The 20,240-nt window shown below is 41.5% G+C and overlaps 1 protein-coding gene and 2 long non-coding RNA genes across 7 annotated transcripts in view; 2 read left to right on the forward strand and 1 right to left on the reverse strand.

Annotated features, from left to right (window-relative positions):
* Positions 1–20,240, forward strand: part of HSD17B12 (hydroxysteroid 17-beta dehydrogenase 12) — a 119,010-nt gene that overhangs the window by 16,083 nt on the left and 82,687 nt on the right. The window contains exons 2-3 of the mRNA XM_086892241.1: positions 4,146–4,206; positions 4,704–4,772. Coding sequence (XP_086748367.1) covers positions 4,146–4,206; positions 4,704–4,772 — 130 coding nt within the window. The remainder of the gene's footprint in view (positions 1–4,145; positions 4,207–4,703; positions 4,773–20,240) is intronic.
* On the forward strand, positions 8,062–18,483 carry LOC111930137 (uncharacterized). 5 transcript variants are annotated; one of them, XR_015287799.1, is made up of 5 exons: positions 8,062–8,280; positions 8,753–8,866; positions 9,123–9,380; positions 11,320–16,538; positions 17,442–18,483. It is a non-coding gene; the product is annotated as an uncharacterized LOC111930137 (long non-coding RNA). The 5 variants fall into 5 exon arrangements; XR_015287800.1 differs by lacking the exon at positions 8,062–8,280 and adding an exon at positions 8,292–8,362; XR_002865044.2 differs by lacking the exon at positions 8,062–8,280 and having other exon boundaries at positions 8,369–8,866; positions 11,320–11,454; positions 16,304–16,538.
* LOC147652546 (uncharacterized) lies at positions 16,903–20,152 on the reverse strand. Its single transcript, XR_015287802.1, has 2 exons — positions 18,481–20,152; positions 16,903–17,467 (listed from the first exon to the last, which is right to left on the reverse strand). It is a non-coding gene; the product is annotated as an uncharacterized LOC147652546 (long non-coding RNA).

The raw sequence follows: 20,240 nt of genomic DNA on the forward strand, positions 1-20,240 counted from the left end.
CTGTTCGATCACAAGCCAAAGGAAGGGTCCCAACACTACTGGGATTCTCTCCATGAATCCCCATCCTCCGAGCTAGCTTGATTATTGCTATGCTCATCTTGGTATCTCCTATGTGAATTTCCCATTGAGTTAGGATCAGGGCACTGCTTAAAGATCAGGAAAAGGTAAAGATGGCTAAAGTCTGGTGTATTTGAGACTAAACTGGAGTGAAAGAGAGGTGAAAAGTCAGCGATCTTAGGCTGTGCTCTCCTCACCTGTCACAGATACTGTTTGACCTGTTCACATCTCTGTTCCTCCATTTAACCTACCTGTCATGACAGCTACTCTCCACTCGCAAGTATTATGAATAATGTGACTATTACATAGCACCAGCTGTTATGCCTGGTGCCTTCCAAGACAAATACTCAAGCAAGTATTTGTTAATAGTTGTTCTGCTCCTTGTTTTCAGAAGGAAAAAGGAGAGTGCAGCAGACTGTCCTTGTGATAACCTCTTGTACTGCAGCATAACCTGTCAGAAGAGGGCTGCAAACTATTAGGAACCCCAAGGAGAGACTGCAGAGCCCTTCAAAACTGTTGGCATGGCTAGGAAAGGCATCTCATGGAGAGTTCCCTTCTTTGCACTTCAGGAATTAGTATAACATTAAGTATCTTTGAAGTAACACCAACCCTCTTTCCATCACCTTTCCTGTGTAACTGTCTTTGGCCTCTACCACCCTCATGGTATTTCGAAGGGTTCATTAGAATACTTGCCGTGAGGCCTTAATATCCTTTTAATTGGAAGACGAAAGATAAATGGCAATCACACAGCTAAAATTATCTGGTTATTCTAGTTTTAGAAATACAAAAATGTACAGCAAATATTTATATAAAATTCAGGTAAAATACAGGTTAGAATGCTCCAGAGTGCACCATGAACAGCATTTAAGAGCAAATCTAAGTTATGAAGTACATCCTTCAAAGGAAACTTTTGAAACAGGCCATTGTATTTCCTGTAATTATTTATCTGATTCCACCAATATTAATTGATAGATATTTAGTGATTCTTGAGTGTTCACTTAAGCTTCATGCTACATTAAAGAAATTGATACGACTCAGGGTTTTTGCCCTAAAAGCTATGCAAGGAAAGCTGGAAGTATCAAAGTCTTTCTCCCAGGGCACTATTACTGGGGCAGATGCAGCTGTGGGTGAAAGACTGATGTAAAATCTATGCAATAGGTAACTCTGACAAAAACAGTCTATCAGTGGTGTGGTTGGACATTAGAAAGTTAGGGACAAACAATCTTAGATGATGCTGTTAGGAAAGAGTGAATTTTGACAGTTAGGAGGAATGTGGATGGATACCCTGGGATGCAAATGTAGCATGTTGTGAATATGTAAAAGTCAGTGTTGTGATCATGCTTTCCAGTAAACTAAGTTTTCTGTGACCCGGGTCACAGTGGTCTGTTTTTGTATGGCACTGAGAAACCTTAAGGTGTGGTTTACCTAAATGACTGAATAACCCCACCGAACATGGGGTATATTTGTACGCTTGAAATTTAGTGTAAGTCTCATGTTGAACTGGCCTTGGAAACAAAAAGGATGTCTTCTGGGGAAAGGAGAGGAAACATTACGGTTGAGATGGAAGGCAAAGACAAATTCTTCGAGAGAGCAGTTACTGCTGTGTAGTAATATCCAAGAAAAGAGAAAGCAGGAATGTGTGCTGCCTTGTACTGTGGAAGCTGCTCATGGTCTAGGCGTGTAATGTGACAATATAAGTCAGATACACAGTACCACAGATAACTGGGATAGAAAAGTGTGTGAATGTGGAGTGGATGGGTACATGATCACAATGCACTTGCGTTTTTATTCACATTTCATATGGTAAATTAAACAGTAGTGTAAATAAAACTATGATATAAGTATTCTCACAGGAGTTGCATATATGAGCTTTCAGTATTTGACTTTTGGCATGTAAACTTGACAATTTCTGTAAGCACATAGTGGCAATTTCTATGTGTGCTTGTGGGACGCAAAATGTCTATGAAAGAAGCTGAAAAGTAACAGTTGCACGGCTCCTATAAGCCTCTAAGTCTTCCCATTAAGTCTCAGTGTCTCAGAAGCCCTTATGTCTACAAAGGCAGGAACTGCAGTGCTTTGATACCTAGAGGAAGATTCCACTCTATGTATATGTGCTTGCCTCCATGTGTGTGAGTTCACAGCCGTGTTTTGGAGTCTATACCATAGACAGGGAAGGTAATATAAAAGGGTACATACAGGCTTGGAAAAAATTTGTATTTGGAAAATACAGATGCAAGCCAGTTTTTGTCCTGCTGTTGATTGTTTAGGTGCTTAGAGCACTGTGGTTTATCCTGAAAAAAATGAGGGTTACACAAATGTATGCTTTGGAAACTTTAGTTAGACAAGGTCCTGGTGCAAGACAGTAAAAGTTCTGTCTGGGCTGGAGTGTGTTTTATAGATTGCACTTGGCATAAGCAGGAGAAAGAGTTACCACAGCTGGTAGCAGGGACACAGAGTGTTTCTTTCCCCATGCAAACCAAAGTGAACATATGCCCTCTAATTTCCTATGGCCTATGTCAAGAAGAGTATTTATTGCTAATTTAAAAGCATACAGAAAGGTAAATGCAGGGACCATTTTTTCCCCCTTGAGTTTGCGTAGGAAAATAATTAAAGGCAAACATTGTATGTTAAAAGGAATATATTGGTCTGCATATGGCATTCTTTTGTTGCATTTTACAGACCCAGTGGCCTGATCCTGCTATCACTGAAGTGAATGGCACATTTCTTATTGATTTCAGGGAAAGAAAGAGCAGACTACAACCCAACATGAGACAGGTGGAAGCTGCTTCTTTAGAAGCATGCTACCCATTATATTTAGGCTCCCAAATTACTTTTTCTTAGTGTCCTGGGAAGTACATGGATACAAATTGTTTGTATTAGAAGCGTAATGAGGATTACTTAAAGATGCAAATGTTGTCTTTAACATTGCTGAACCAAAAACATAAAAGATTCTGCCAGTGCATGAAAGTGAAACTAGCTGAGAACAAAAGTGAAACCAACAGGCAACTCTCCCTTCCCAGGCTGAGTGAAATGCAGAAATCCTAGAGTGCTGATGCTTAACAGTAAATTTGAATTTTAAAATTTCCTCTACTTTTATTAGTGTGAAAAAAGTGTTGTTAATGATCTAGACAAAGAGTCCCCCTAAGATAGGTGTTTTCTCATGATGGTATCTCTTTAAAAAGTCAGAACCAATTAAAAATGTCTTTTTTTTTTTTTTTTTAATGATATTTAGGGGGATCTGTACATGTTACCCTCTTTTTCCTTCTCATGCCTTTTCCTTTTGCATGTGTTGCAGCACAGACTTATAAGTCATGTATCCTTAATATTCTGACAGAAGCATGTGCTAGAGCAGGACAGAAATGACCTTGCTTTACAGAAGTATTGGTGACTGTAATCAGCAAGTTTCTAGAGAAGGGAAAGAAAAGTATTTTTAAAAATATATTAAAATAATGGTTGAATGTGTTTAATTGATAAAACACCAAAAATGAGAGGAAGTGTAGCAATGGGGAGAGACAGACTTTCAATTCTTCCTGCCTGATCTAGTAGGATCAGCAGGAGATAAATGTACAGAAAAGTGGGGAAATACCAATCAAAACAACAGCAGAGGGTAAAAAAAAAGCATTGGGTGCCATGGACAAAAAAAAAGAGAGAATGGAGGAAATTAATAGTTTAGATAAATTAACATTGTGCAAAATTCTTCCTTGATTCACATTTGTCAGTGCCTAGGAAATTGTGTGTAAAAATACATGTGCTTCAACAGTCCGCTGTAGATCTAAGCAGTATGAGGAGGGTAAATAAATGGAAGGAAAAGTGGTAAGAGAGGACTGATTTTTTTTTTTTTTAGGGCAGTTTAGTCATAAATACTACACCCTACAGTGCTGAGGCTTTCTGACCATGATTTATGTTAAAAATTCTTATTAAATGACAAACTGAAGCAAGATTTTTTTTTTTTTTTAATTTAGCACAAGCAATTTCTGCTCATTATCTTAAGCATTTTTCCCTCTCACATTTGTTTGGAAAAGTTTAGAGGGAAAAGTGGGGGGGAAGTGGTGTATAGACAGTGATTTTAGTTGGTATCTACCTCACAGGTGGAGGGAGGAAAGGGAAGTATCAAAACTACAGGCCTATGTAAATTCTGCAGCATCAGAAGTAAGTACAAAATAATACAAATCACAGAAAAATGGGTAAAACAAAGACCTTATTTATCTGGGAAGGCATTCAACTTTTAAAGCAGAGGAGGGAAAAGTTGCTGTGGGAAGAAATATCTCAGGACTTTGTCCCTCATGTAAATAGCTTTAAAAATTTTTCAATGTATGTAATTTTTTTTTTTTTTTTAATATAAGATCACACCATTTGCAGATTAAATGTTACTAATGGGATGGTGCATGCAGGGAGGCCTCTAAGAACTGAAAACCAGGCCTAGGGAATCTGGTACTTCAAATGACAATGTATGGAATTAATTTTTGACATGTGTACCTTACTTATAAAAACCAATTTTGAAGACTCAGACTAGAATGTAATAAGAGTTTTTAAAATGCTTTTCAGACCAAAAAATATAAAATGCTTTTTGAAGGCCAGATAATCTGAATGTGCAAAGATGTTCCTGGGTATATAGTAATTTTAATCTATTCCCTCTTACATTACAGAGAGCATAGCACAGCACTTGTTCTGGACAGAAGGACAGACATCCGAGGGACATGGGCATCTCATCTCAGGTAACACGCTCTTTCTGATGGCTTGAGAGAGAGAGAAAAAATAACTTTTTTGTTCAGATTAAATAATACCTGACCTTTTGGCCTTTTAGATTTTGGTGTTTATTGACCTTTCAGACAAACACAGATACTTTTGTTTTATTTTGAGAGAGGCGAGGAGGCAAAGTGTTGTGAGGGAGGGAAGTTAATGCCAAGTCCTTCTGATGTCCGATCGGTTGCAGGAGAACAGCAGTGCTGACAGTGGTATACCGGATTTTCCCATTGAAAGATGCAAATGATAGAATGTTATAGAAAGATCAACATATTTGTGAACTGTGCTGTGTGTTTCAGTTTGCTTCACATTAGAATAGCTAATAAATTGGAAGTAGATGCTACAAATCTCTGGTTGGTCAAAGAGAGGGCTAGAAAAAATAGTTCTTTCTAATTGTATGTGGTTTTATTATGTTGACAAATATATTTGATGTGGTAGCAATTAAAAGTAGTCTGTTTTGATTAAGTTGAAGGGCCGAGACTTGGTTTTAAAGCATGCTGGTTAATTAAGCAAAGGTCAGTAAATGGCATAAAGCTCTAGATAGGATTCTTTCTGAGAAAAATGCAGTTGCTTGAGGTCAAATTAGTCAATAAGTAAAATTTTCTGATCAGGAAAGAGTTTGTATTTCTGAGGTATTTTATACTTTGTGTAAGCTTTTTATACACCAATAGATAGAGGAGCTGTGTTAAAGTGTTGGAGTTGCAGTTGTGTTACGGTACGTCACTTGTTCTTCCTGGTTTGAATTGTTGATTCAACTCTGATAATTAAGACAAGAGAGAAATGTAAATTCCATTTACCAAATGTGATGTTTGTAGCATTTAAAAAAAGTGAGAGATTAAAAATTATTAGAAGACTCTAAAATATATAATGTTGTTCTGTACCCTTTGAAAAGGCAGAAATCTAAATAATAATATTTCTACAGGCAAAATAATATACATTATCTAAAATAAAGTATAAACTGCTGTTAGAAGAGTTTTGAAATAAATAGTATGTGCAGATAGGTAGTCAGGATTTTTAAGTATTTTTCTTCCCCTGTTCTCTCTCCTCAAGGAAAATAGAAGGATTTCTTTCAAATATAAAAGGAATAAATAAATACAATTGGGATGAAATATTATACTAGATATTTGGTGAAATTTGTTTTCTTATAAGTATTTTGGTTTTAAATGAAAGTGCTGTGAAATAGTTCAGATCTCAGAGTTTGTGGGGAGGAAATGTTCCAGCATCTTTGTTCATACCTGAGGAATCCATTTTAGAAGTCTATTTTCCCTGTTTGCAAAATACATTTTTATTAGATCTATGTATTTGGGTTAAGACTTACTTAAAATTACTTAATTAGGTTATACTGAAATTCTAAGTGATTTAAAAAGAAGGATTATGGTAATATGACAAAACATAACACTATTTTCATTGAAATTCTTAAATAAAGCCCTTTTAACATGCCACTTTTAAAAATCTATAAATTTAGGGTGTTAAAATAGTACAAAATATAAAAAGGCTGAACTTATGATGGAATGTATAATCCTGTACCAGTGAGCAGGGGTTTTATAGGTACGTCTGGAACATGGCAGGAGGTCATTTACACCTTCCGTTTGGTTTTGAGCATTTCTCTTGTGGTATTGTCCTTCTTCTTATTTTACAATGTATATGTAAACACTTATAAAACATTTGTTGTTGATTTGTTCAGAAAAAATATAGAGAAAGAGGTAACAGTATAGGTGCGCTAAACTAGATGGGGACTGATTGTGTTTTCCCAGGAAATTCTGAAAAATATACTGGAGTAAAAATTGCTACAGTAAAGAATAAATTCTAAATAATTGTATTTGTACTGTTTGAAATAGTGTGGTTGTGAATTGTCTTTAAAAACCTCCTGTAAGGGTCCAAAAACAGTGCAACATAAAAAGGTTTTCCAACTGTGTTTTCTCTAGATAAATCTATGGGCTTGTAGGCTGATTTCAGAGGCAGAGTATTAAAAAATGAACTTAAAAAAAAGGAGCTATATGTTTGCTTTTCTCATAGATAAGTTGTTTGTTTTTTTTCTGAAAATGAAAACGTATATGTGTTTCTTTCCTCTGTGTTGTTTATAGTTTGAAATAAATAATAAATTTGTAGTGATTTTTTTTTAAAGACATATTTGTATGAAAAAATCTGGTAGTAGGTTTGTTTTACTTGTAATTTAATATTGGAGAAATAGCAGAATGTTTCTGGATATTTGCATTTGTTTCAGAGGTTGGAGCCTAAGCCAGATTTCTGTGTAGTCTGTCAGGCAGTTACACGTCTGAGCATGTTACAGTCTGTAGCACTACAAATTAGAGCTATTTGACTTTTATTTGCTGCACGAGACTTTCATTAAAAACAAAAAAAAGGCAGCAAATAAAATAGAAAAATAGGGGATGAGCCCTGCATGTGTTTAGGGGCTGTTTTGGGGTGCAATGCCGAGCTGTGGAGGGGGGCTGGGTGAGACCCAGAGGGTTTTACTCTGAGGTGCTGATTTTGCCTCAACTTGTGCTATCTGCTCCTGTCCCTCACTGACTTTATAAATTTATTCTGAGTCTCCGGGATATTTTTTAGTTCCCAAAAGGGTAGTTGCATGCACATTGTTTGCTACTTATTTTGAGAGGAGCTGAAAAAGAGATGAATGTGTTGGTCACACGTATACTGAGCACCTGTATGAAGAGTGTATGGGAAGGAGGGCAGAATATGAGTGTGTGACTGATTTTCACATTAGTTTCACTACAGGATAGCCCAGCATTTCCTAGAAACTTTGTCCCAAAGTTTTCTGGTGCTTGTAAAGCTATTTTTGAGTTAATTTGCTTATTGCAATTTGCCTCCTCAAACATAAAGAATTTTTTTTAAAGCCCCACCAGCCAGAATGAGGCATTTCACCTGCTTTTTACTATATCGCAGGAAGCGTGCAGTTAGTGTCGGTAACAAACAGTTGTGCTTGGGACCAGAAACCACACTGCGGGAGTACAGAAACCCGCCACGGTGTCAGCGGCCCGGGGCCCGCCGCTGGGCCGGGCCGGGCCGGGCCGCTCGGAGCGAGCTCGGCCGGCGAGCCGGGGCGCAGTGGCGCTTCCCCGGGGGCCGCGGATGTGCCGGGCCGGGGTCCCGGGCAGGAGGCGCCGGGCAGCGGCGCGGGGGCACCGGGCGGGCCGGCGGAGGCGCCTCGGCGCCGCAGAGGGTTAACGGCGGCGGGGCCGCGGGGGCCGGCGGGAGTTGTAGGCGCCGCGGCATGACGGGAACCGCCACGAGCGGCCGGGATTCGCCGGCTGCGGCCGTGACGGCGCCCGCCCGCTCTGGTGTGGGGGCGGCGCAGCTGTCCCGTCGGGTGGGAGCTCCGGCCCGTCCCGCTCCGGCCCGTCCGCGCTCAGCCGGCCCGTGCCCGGCCGGGTGTCTCGGCGAGCGCCGGCGTTATCCCCGCGCCCTGAGCAGCGGCTTCGGAGCGCGGCCCGGCCGGGGGCGCGCCTCGAGCGCCGGCAGGTCAGTGGCGGCTTTGCCCCGGAGCCGCTGGTGCGGGGGTGCCCGGCCAGTACTGGCCAGCCCCGATATCGGTGGGGCCGGGGTGAGGGCCAGAGCCGGGGCCTCCCGGTGCCCCTCGCTGCCCGCGGCTCCGGGCCGGGCATTAGCCCAGTTCGGCAGGGCTTGCCCCGAGCCGAGCCTCCCGAGAGGGATTTGCTTTGGTTAAACCACACGGGCGGTTCGTCCGCGCTGGCTTTGGGGCTCCGCCGCACCTGTGGCTGCTCGGGACCCCGGAGAGACACCGGCTCACGGGCTCAGTGCTTGTGCGGACCTTTGCTTCCGCTTTGCGCGGAGCTCCGCACCGAACCCGAGGGCCGGTAGATCCCTTCCTGCGGCCTCCTCCGCTGCTCAGCTGGCGCGGATAGAAAAGGCTGGCACGTGGCAAGGGAGGATCCGGTGCTTTTATCTGCAAGTTGGGATTTTTTTTCCTTAGAGTTTGTCAAGTGTGAAGTGGAAGAATGACGGTGCGTGAAAGTGCTGATGCGCGTTGAAGTTATGGGACAAACCCAGGAAGCAAACAGAACTTGGTAGTTTACCTGACAGAGAGGTATTTTCTCTTCGGACAAAGTGGGGAGGGAAGAAGAAGGAGGAAATTAACACTAAGTGTTAATGTAATATAATTTATGCCAATAGTGCGAAGTCAGTTCTTGTTAAACCTTCTGATGTTTTAGAGTAACTTGTTAATTAACTGGAGATAATTTACTCTGTGTATCAAAGGAATGACAAATAATAAATCAGTCGGAAGTGAATTTAGTTAATTTTGTTTATGTATTTTTGTTTTCCTCCTTATGTTTTGGAAGCAGATCTTGAAAGACGGTGTCATGCATCCACAGTCAGCTGAACTTGGGGCTGAGCCTGCTTAAACTTCTCTTGGGAATGGAAAGATTCTTGTTATGTTATTTTCCTTGCTAAGAGTAATCCTACTGAGATTCAGAAGAAGACTAATTTATTTGTTAACTAATAAATAAAAGTGCAAAGAAAATTACACGGTTGAGCTCAAACATCAACATAAAAAGGAAATATGCCACAGTTTGTTTTCTATTGCTCAGTTTCTGTGAGAGGTATGTGAGGAGCTCTACAAACATTTTTCTGTCAGAAAATACATCAGATTTTGCCAGTGGTATCACCTGAAATACATTTTTTAAAGTATACTTAGATGGTTCACTGAAGAAAGAAAAAGAAGTGAAATATATGTTTTTTTTCAAGAGAAGTTATTGTTCTATTGGAGGGAAATTAAAGTTGTTTTGCTTATAAAAGAAATTGTTGACTAGCCAGAGAAAAGGGATACATGCCTTCAGTGCCAGCAATACAACCTCTGGTGGTTTGGGCTTGCAGGGTGAAGCCGGTGAAGATGGCATGAGATAAAAAATCAGAAAGTCTAGAACAAAATAAACCAGAAAAAATCAAGGCAAGAGAAATACAGTTATTGTAAGGTGTTTTACACTTGTTAGTGTATTTCCTACTCTGTTCCCATTCTAACTATTACTTTTGCAGTTTTGCAGTAGTAGGTTTTCCTGAGTTCTGTTTTCTGATTTCAGTGGCAATGCATTAAGCACTGCAGTTGTGCTTTAGCTCAATAAATGCAATATATCCCCTTTCCAAAAATGTATAATCTACCTGCAAATACTGTACTGTATTAGCAGTGGAAGCCACATAAAAGGGGTCAAATAGTTGAGGGTACCCAAAGGAAAGACAAGATTAGTAATAATGATGATCTAATCTGGCAGCCATTGTACACTTAGCTGTAGGACAATTTTTGAAGGACAAAATAAGATCACAGAGAAATTAAAGGTAGGATAAAATGCAAGGCTTTTAGCAAAATACACTGTGCCAGGCTACCTTGTTACCTTATGTTTCATTGTGAGGAAACTTTGATTCTGTTCCATGTGAGGAAATCATGTGAAACAGAGAAAATTTTGATTAATTGCAATGTAAGGTGACTTTGGAATGAACTGACAGATAAAAAGTGGAAAGAGATTATACTGATGGAAAGAAGGCTGCAAACTGGAGTTTTTGAGGACTGTTGGAATTCTTCCCATAGTGACACTAGTGAAAAAGTACAGCAATGATAAAATCTTAACGACACAAAACCGGTAGACTGTATTGATAGGAGGACTGGAATATCCATGTGCTGACAAGATTAATCAAAACTGAGATTAATAGAATTAGATGGGTTTTAGTAATGCAAATAGAAACTGATCACAATTTTTTCTAGAAGAGTTCATAGCTTCGGTGACAGGTTGGTAGTTGGTGTAATAGCAGTAGAATGATAGCATGTGACATGGCTGAGAAAATAATAAAAAACAAAGATAGTGTCCTAGAAAGTGTTAAGGGATGGATTTCCTGTATGTATAAAAATATTACTATATTTTTAATGTAATTATAAGCTTTTAAAAATATAATTTTAATAATGTATAGTATTTTATAATTATATATTATGATGTCCAAGTATATGGCATTAGTAAGACCTTATCTGGAGCCCAACTATCACCCACATTCAGATAAATGGGTTCAAACAGATGGATGGAACAGATGTAGAAAAGGACCACATGGATGTTAAGAGGAATAGAGAGGCTTAACAGAAAGACACAGAAGTGACACTTACACTGCTATATAAGAAGGGAAAATAATTATATGAGCTCAAGATCAGAATAAAGCAAAACAAATGTGTGTAAAAGGAATAATGGATAGACTTCGCTGGAAATTGCAGGAAGAGCTCTAACTACCAGACTAACGATATTCTGGAGTGGTTTCAAATGAGAAACAAGTTTAAATTTCTTTTAGAAGGAAGTTTGATGTAGCCAGGAAAGAACATTTGTGTTGGGTTCTGCATAGTATTGGGGAATTTGACTTGGGGAATCTTGGATATCCCCTCCCATAATACCGCATTCTTGTGTATCAATGGATTCCAAGATGGATATGTTAATTTACAGTGGGTCCATTTTGGAAGTGCTGCTGGTTTTTGTCATATTAATTTCCTTTTATTCTGCCTCTTAATAGCAGCAGAATAGTTTGGTTGTGTTTGCTCTGAGCTCTGTGTTTGGTTTGGACACTATGGCTGAATTCATGCAGTGCTACCTGACTTCTTATGCCTGGATTGGCTACTTGTAGGAGTCTTAATGGAACAATTTTTAGGTAAGTTTTTAGGCATCTAGGCCAAGACAATGTTGCATTCTAAAATGTATGGATAATCAGCTTCCTTGGGATGTTACTTGAGACCTTGTGGCTTTTTTTTTTTTCCCTGCCTTTTGGATTGTATGGTTTTTACATACAGCACTTAGTGCAGTACTGAAGAATTAACAGAAGAATATAAAGATTAAACAACATTGTTTTTCAGCAAAGCTGCTGTCCTCTAGCCAGACAGTTTAGATTTTCACTTGGCATTTTGGGTTTTGGGAAATCTCCACAGGGCAGGGAGTTAAGCAATCATTGCTCAGTCATCCATTTTAATTTTATTTTTCAGTCCACAGCTGTAGCAGGTTATTCAAAGAGAAATAATATGTTTTAAGGAGGTAACTTCCTGTTCAGTGGTCAATAGAAAACTAAATGATAGAATCAATCTTATCATCAATTTATGCATTAAGTGCTACCACTGGCACTTTCAGTAGTTGCTGAAGCAAAGAAGTGAATTGATTATAAGAATTAAACTTCCTTCATATACCTAGAGGTGAACAAGTCATGAAAATGGAGAGCTCATTTGGTAAGAGACAGTATGAAAGACTAGTAAAAAAAAAAAAAAAGTATTATATCTAAATGGTTTCTTGTACTTTTTTTTTTCTGTAAAGTGGGATTTGAGCTGCAGACATTTATCTTGAAGCTTACAGGGCAGAGGTGTGACCATACAGTGATGGTATGACTGTGAAATGAAACATGCTTGGTTGATACTTAACCCTGATTCCTGAAAGTTATTTTCCTCTTCCATCATGAGTCTGATTCTTTAAAGAAAGTGATTCCTATTCATAGCAGGTTCTTTCTCTTGTTCTTCTCTTAACCTTTCTGAATTGGAAGGAAGTTGTGGACTTCCCATTGAAATGTAGGAACACTGAGTTAGGCCTTCAGCAAGGAAAAATTTTCTGACCTGATTTGCCTGTGTCATCCTACAAGGCTTTCTGCCATTAAAAGAGGCACTTCCACTGCTGTCACTTGTTTCCAGTCCTCTAGTGCTGTATTATGCCTCTTGAAATAACACTGATAGGGGGAGCTAAGTCATGGAAGTGAGCAGCAGTCATGTGATAAGACTGATATGACATTTGTGTGACTCAATAACAAAAGCAAAACATCTCATATTTTAGTATTAAACAAAAAGAAGTTGTTACTGCTGTCACTAAGAGCAAGCCAAGTCCATTCTTTAGCTGGTTTTATGTAACCACATCTGGGGAGAACGTATATACGTGTATGTTCACACACATGTGAACAGGTGTAAACCTACACCTGCTTTGCTGCGGGTGCTGGCTGATGAGTAGAATTAACAGAGAATCAATATTTAGAAGTACTGGGAAAGCTACACACCAAACAGAATCAGAGCATGGCAGGGCTTGGTTTGGTAGCCTCAGAAAGGGAGGGGTCACTGCAGCTTGAGGCAGCATTTTTTGGGTTGGTTGTTTTAATTGCTCATTGTTTGGTTTGTTGGTTTTTTTTTTTTGGGAATATTCTGGAGCCAGGCCATTGTGGCTGTAAAATCTTCAGATTTCCACTGAAGTCTCCAGAGGGGGATAGCATTTTACATACCTTGAATAGATGGCCTTCTGGGTGGAAACATTATTATGGTGTCTTTGGTCCTACATTGTTTTTAAACAATGGTGGTTTTGAAATGCCAATTATAATGGTTAAAAATTCAATGGTAAAAGTCTTTAGGAAGTCTGGAAGACAAACATTTTAAAGAAATATGGAGAATTTGATGAAAACTATACAGATACATAATTAGGATTTAAAGATAGATAGCAATCTGAGATACTTTTTTTGCTCAAAACTTTTGCCCCTGGTAGGGTCCTAGTTGAACCTTCTGCCCTCACATTTCCTCTAGGAGTGACACGCTGTGTTTAACAGGCATTCAAAGTGGAATTCATGTTTGTGAAATACTGGGAGTAGCCAAGACAGTCTTCCACAAGTACTGGGTTTTTGCAGGGGCACCAGAACTGCCTGGCATGTGGATCTTTAAGGAGACACTGAGGGCTAAAAAGGATGAGAAAACAGAGATTTATTACGAAATGTAGTCCATCATCTGGGGCTGAAAGTGAATGTATCACGCAAGGTGACATTGAATGTTGGCAGTGGTGTGAGTGCCATGAATTCCTGAACTTTGTTCATTTTATCTGGGCAAGTATTTTTATCGCTTACCTACAGTTACAAAACTAGGTAGAAGAGACATCAAGGATTAAACAATGAGCACACAGCATTTCATTTCTACAGATTATATTTCCAGCTCAAAATCAGTATATTTCAATGAGCTGTAGGATTGAAAAAGGGTAATCAGTAGCCATGGCTGTGTTATGTCTCCAGTAAACACATGCTGCACTTGGATTTGAAGCAGATATAACTATTATAATTTATTTTTTTTAGTAGTATTAATTTCCAGTGTTGTTGGTGATTTTAAAACCCAACCCCCACTTTATATGCATGTCCTACTAAGCTTTCCTTGCTTTGTATAATAAGGAGCTCCCCACTGCAATAATTTCTGAGAACTTTAAACAGAGAATGGCAACAAAAAGAGGAAATCTGAGTTTTAACAGGAGATGTACTTGCCAATCCATAGTAGGTAAAAGTGAAAAATCCCTGTATCAAGTACCAGAAGTTTGTAGAACCATTTGTATTGTTTCCTGTTTGTAAGGAAAACTGAACAGACTTTCTCATAAAGAGCAGTGTACATCTGCATGGCATGTTAAATTTGCAATCTATAGACTCAACTAGTTAATATGCCAGCTACTGTTTGGCTTTAGATTCTGTTTGTTTTCCATTGCTACATTTGCTTGGAGTATTTTGTTGTTGAGAAACTTGGGACTTTATTCCCTGAAGCAGGCAAGGTTGCTGATGCCCAAAGTTTATTTGAGAAGCAAGGAATGTATAGCTGTTACACAGTGTGGTAACCTAAAATGCCTGACTGACTCAGTTTCAAAGCTAAGACTCGTGTTTAGCAGCTGCCTTGTGTTTGCAAGTTTCTGCCCTTCTCAAAGAAACTATACCCAAAAGTATGCAATTGCAGATGAGTGACATATCAATCAAAATTTGTGCTTAATTGGTTATTTATTATGGCACTTAATGTTACAAATTCTATCCCTTTCTCTCAGCCTGCTGTTCTCTGGCTCCCTTGTTTCCTGCAAGCTCTGCAGAGCAGGGCTGAGCTGCTCGAGGTGCCTTATGTTAGGCCCACAGGAGTCCTGTACTGTAGGAACTGACAGTGAGAGCCAGCTGGCAAAGCCCAAGTCTGAACCATGGATCCCCCAGCACTTGCTTCATGTGTAGCATGCCAGGGAGGAGGGTTACAAATACCCACTTCTAGAGTTGCCCAAATACACCACTTTAACATATGCTGAAGATGTATACACAGGATGGTGCTGAGAATGTCTGCCCCAGCCCTTCCAGTCCCACTGGCTTTCCATCCCATCATTACAGCTGAAAGAAAAACAGTTACTGAGAAGAAATTCTTTACTGAGGGTGGTGAGGCACTGGAATAGGTTGCCCAGAGAAGTTGTGGATGCCCAATCCCTGTGAATATCCAAGACCATGGGATGGGGCTCTGAGAACCCTGGCCTTGTGAAAGGCATCCTTGTCCATGGCAATAGAGTTCAAAGTAGATGATCTTTAAGGTCCCTTCCAACCCAGGCCATTCTAGGGTTTTATGATATGATGATTCTGGGATTCTGTGTGCTGTGCAACAGCTTCAACCAAAATCTCTTCACTCCACACACGTGTGCCATGCTGTTAAAGCACTTTCCTGCCCTTTTGAGTAGAGGAGGGAAAGCTGAACTCCTGGGTGAATGCTAAATAGTGTACGGGCTCAGAGGGGTCCATGACCCCTGCAAGGGCATGAAGTAGGTGCCTAAGGAAAGGCTGAAGATCTGGAATTCCACACAAGGTACAACCCCATCATTATGATGAACTCAGCAGCGGATGAGGTGTATTGAGAGATTTGTTGGTGTGTCTGAATGGTTCTTTTCAAGATCTTAACAGAATGGACAATGAAGATTACATTCCTAGGTATTCTAATTTTTGCCTTCACTGTGCACTGGGGCAGGGTGTCTTAATTTGGAGCTGTGGATTTAGGCAAAGACACGCTGCAGTGCTCAGCACCGCAGCAGCCAGGCCCTTTATTGAATCTGGCCTCACTGCAATAAGTGTGAGTAATGGTAAGAGAGGCATGAGAGCAGAATGACTGTACAGGGGGGAGAGCTGCTCTTGAGTTGCTAGCATGAAAAACATATTTGTAAAGGGATAAAATTAGTGCTGGGTACAAGAATGCCATTTAATGAAACAAATGACTACACTGCTCAGTGGCAGGAAAAAATGTGACACATCACAGATAACCCCCTTCCCTGTCTCAGGGTTGCTGCAGAGCATTTCTGGCAGCACTGGGCAGGCTGGGATGAGAAGTGGATCCCAGTGCTGAGGCTTCCTGCATGCTGAGACCCCCTCACTGTGGGGACAGGTCTCACTGTGGGGACAGTGAGTGACTGTCTTGGGTTCTCATCTGTGGGCTTGTAGTGAGAAGTGTTTTCTTCAGGTACTAAGACAGCGGGGCAGGAGGGAAACATGAGAACGTGGTCTCACTGAGATGTATATTGCTTGTGAGGTCCTTGTGGCAGCAATGTCACAGAAAAACTTCATGATAAAAATTGAATGACTCTTCTTACTGGGTGCTCTTTTATCCCCTATTCATTGTGTTTTATTGCTCCTGTGCTTTATTTTTGGTTTTTTTGTCTCCTTTTGATGTTGTCATCTATGTAGTTCTAATCCATTTTTTTTTGTTCCTTATTGTTGCATTTTTCAGTCATGCATGTCACTACTCCTTTAACTTTCCTAAGGACTTCTCTCTCGTCTCTGTTGTGCTCTGCTGTACAGCTTGGCCACCATCCATATGATGGAGCAATGTAGCCAAGCTGTGGGGTGACCAAGGCTTGCATCACTGCCCTGACCCAGATTGCATCTGCAGTCATCTGGAACTGACTACACGCCTGAGCTGATAAAAGAGGCTGTGGAAATTCAGATCTCTGGGGCCTTGCAAGGTATCCTCATACGTGTATGCATGTTGATGTGTGAGTACACTCAAAATGCTTGTCTGTTCCATCAGCTCAGCCGACTGGGTGCTCCTTTGGGATTTGCAGCAGTTTATGGCAAATGGGAACAGACCTGCAAAGCCCATGAGAATACTGGAATTAACCCTGGAAAGGGGAATAGGCCTGTTGCTCAGAAATGTGTGATGCCCATAAGCAAGAGATGCAAACCCCCTCATCTGACCTTTGTATAATTCTTTCCCTTCCAGTGAGTCCCTTTCCCTGCCTGTGACTCATCTTCTTCTAAATGTAGACTGTAAGCCTCTCAGAGGACTGCCCTTCTCTCCAAGCAGGGCAGCATAAAAAATAGCAACGCTTTTGAATAACCAGTATTATTTTTTTTAATACAAAAAAACCTAGAGAACTTCCTTGCTGTGTCTATACTTCTGTGTCAAGGGGTTTATCAGTCCCCCTGAGAGAACAGCAAGGCAGGTTCTCTCCTGACCTGCAACAAGAAGGTTGTTCAGACAAGAGGTCTCAGGAGCAGCACAACTGCAGTGCAGTGGGCAGGAGATGTTATAATAAAAGATGGGTAGACTCTGACAGAGACCAACAAATCTTTTGTAGCACCTACATACTTCCTTCCCTATTTCTGACCCATTTGTAATTGGCAACATCCCCTTGGTAACTGCAGTGCAGCTTACATGAATGTCCAGAATGTCCTGCTCCCTTCAGCAGGTTGCCCAATGTTCATTTCCTTTCCTCCAGCTTCTACGTGTACTGTCCAGCTGCCCAGTCCACTTCTGTTCTCAACACTTGGTGACTCTGGTGACCACTGTTACCTTCCATCCTTTGCTTCAGCTCTTCTGTTGTTTTTGATTTGTAGTAGATCTTTTCTACCTTTTCTCTTTCCAGATGTTTGTGCCATATCCACCTGTCGTCTGGAAGACAAAAGAGTGAGGATCAGCAGTGTGTAATTTATTCTGCATAAACTGAACAGATGAGAACTGCCTTGACAGCTACTAGAAGAAAATAGTGTGATATGACCACAGAAAGCACATGTTCTATCTAACAATTTCACTATTGATCCCAACGAGGAGTGGCACTCAACCTCCTTCTGATTACCTCTGTTCTTTTCTTTTGCTCTAACAGTATATTTTCTTTCCAACACGCAAGTGTTTATGCAAAAATACCAAGATTCTCTATGCAGATTAAAATAGGTTTACAAATTAAGGAAAGGCTGGTATGGAACAAGAGGAAAATTATCCCAGCATTTTGCATTTTTTTGTAATCTGAGTCCTGTCTTTGGAGGGTGTTATAACAACTACACGCTTGGTGAGGCCTAAGAGGATTTTCCTTGTGAAATGACTGAAGGAGTTAGCCCTAGAATATCACCCTGCTCTAAAAGAGGTGTTCAGTAAGCAATAGGTGGGCTCTCTTGGGAAAAATGCAGAAGAAAGCTTGGTGAGAGCTGGATCCTCTGCAGTGTCACCTCTCATGAGTGATTGACAAAAGAAAAAAAAAAATAGGTGAACTAATTCACTGTGGGGATGGAAGGATGGATGCTTCCTGTTGTGGAATAGGACGAAATCCTGTGACATGTTCTCTCCTATTAGGTTTGATACCAATGCTTATGATAAAGATTAATTTCTAAAAAACAACTGTAAACCTATAGGTCAGCCAATAAGACACTGACTTGACTAATTTTTCATTGCAAAGAGTATGATAGTTTCATGCCTTTAATTAACATCAGTGCAGACAGTGTGCTGTTGAATCCAATTAAATGTGAATCCTACTATGAATTTGTTTTCCACAAGTAGATTAAGAACAGAAGCCTTTGATTTCTATTACTTATGTATTTTTGAGTGAAAAGCTATTTCATGTATATATATTTAATAACAGGAAATGTAGCAAATATTTATTTTTATTAAACTAATAAATAAAAAGGATAAACCTATCACAGCAGATCTTCATTTCTTTTCTTTGGTCTTGTTTCCCTTAGCACAGACGAAAGGTGATAAAGTACAACCTCAGGTATCTCAGGATGCACAGTTCTTTGCGTCGGGTAGTTGATGTCATACAAGTGTGTCCTGTTTCTAAATGAGAGCTTTGAGGTGGCTGTAGTGCTTGTAACTGCATTCACATGGCACCATGGTCAGGTTGCACTCAAGGTGCAACACGCCAGGGTACTGTTTACCTGTTACAATTAAGGTGGCACCCTTACATGAACTCTTTCCAAACTCTGAAGCAGGCAGATCTTAGTAAATGTGGAATGGGATGAAGAAAGAGAAATTGCAGAGAGTTTGTAAATCCACTGAGTATACAATGGGCGGTCTGTAGGAGTGGGCTGCAAAGGGAAGCCAGGCCTGAGGCATGCCAGGATTTGGCAGATTAGGCTCCTGGAGGCTGCCTCTGCCATCGACATGGTGTGTGGCAAGTAATGCAAAGGAGTGGACAAGGGGAACATGGCTGCAGCCTGGCAGCTGGTACAGCTTGGAGATCTTCAGCAGTAGTGGCTGGATTTGGGTATGACCTATTTGCCACTCCAAGAAAGAAAGGAAAGGCAACATTAAGACTACCCCCTATGCTACTTGTTCTTAATAACTCAGATGGATGTGGATCTCCAAAAAAACTCATTTAGAGAAGGTTTCTTACTGCTTGAACTAAGGTAATTGTCAAATAAGTGGTATGAAAGGCTTGTGTACAGAAAAAATTGACACTGAAAGTTGCAAGAGGCTCCTTTTAAAAACATCAGTCCCCTATACCTCAACTGGTCTTCTCTGACATTTTAATTGGCCCACACCTTACACCAAATTGCCACTGATCTTCCATATTTCTCAGCCACTCCTGCCGTTTCAGCCTGTTGAGGCAATGCATCTCAACCATCAGCTATTTCAGGGCTTCAGCCTCCCACAGCCTACACTGTCCCACCTCCTCAAAGCAGCTTTGTGCCCTTCACCACCCGGAAAGAGCCACCGGCGGCGTGTGTGTGACATTTCTCTGTACACTCCTCCCAAGTGCAGGAGTTCCTAACCCGTCCTGCGTGGGGCTTTGGGAGAGAGGTCGTGTCAAACGGGCAGCTGAAGGGCGACGGGGCACGGCAAGTCCAGGCATGGCACAACAAGTGGTCATCTCAGGGGAAATATTTCAGGAAGCCTCCTTTGACCCTGGATCTTTTCGAGGAAGACAAGATCGAGGCCGGTCAGACGGGACAGCGCTGCCAACCCCGCGGTGCGTGGGGTGCAGCGGCAGCTGGGCTGTGGTGCCCAGCCGCGCTTTGCCCGGGATGGACTTTCCCCGGGGCGGGTTCCCTGCGCCCAGGGGTCCCTGCGGGCCCGTGCCGGGCCGGGCCGTGCCGTGCCGTGCTGTGGTGACCGCGGCGCGGCTCCGTGGGCGAGCGCAGTGCGGGGCTGGGGGAGGGGAGCCGAGGGACAAATTCGAGTGCGAGGCGGAGCCTGAGCATTTTATGAATGGGCTCATATGACGTCAGTGGGGGCGGGAGCAGAGGTCCCGTCTTTCACCATTCCTGCGCGGCTCCTGGCCGGTGGGACCAATCGAGGTGCGGCGGCCCGGTGACTGCCACGCTCGCCGGCCAATGGCGGCAAGAGACCGGTGCCGACCACGTGGGGCGCAGGCCGCAAGTAGTACGGGGGCGTGTGGCCGCTCGCTGCCTGCCCCCCCTTGCCGGCGCGGCGGGGCCGGGCGGCCCCAGGG

The sequence above is a fragment of the Cyanistes caeruleus genome, chromosome 6 (genome assembly GCF_971803275.1).
Source record: "Cyanistes caeruleus chromosome 6, bCyaCae1.hap1.1, whole genome shotgun sequence".
Taxonomy (NCBI): domain Eukaryota; kingdom Metazoa; phylum Chordata; class Aves; order Passeriformes; family Paridae; genus Cyanistes; species Cyanistes caeruleus.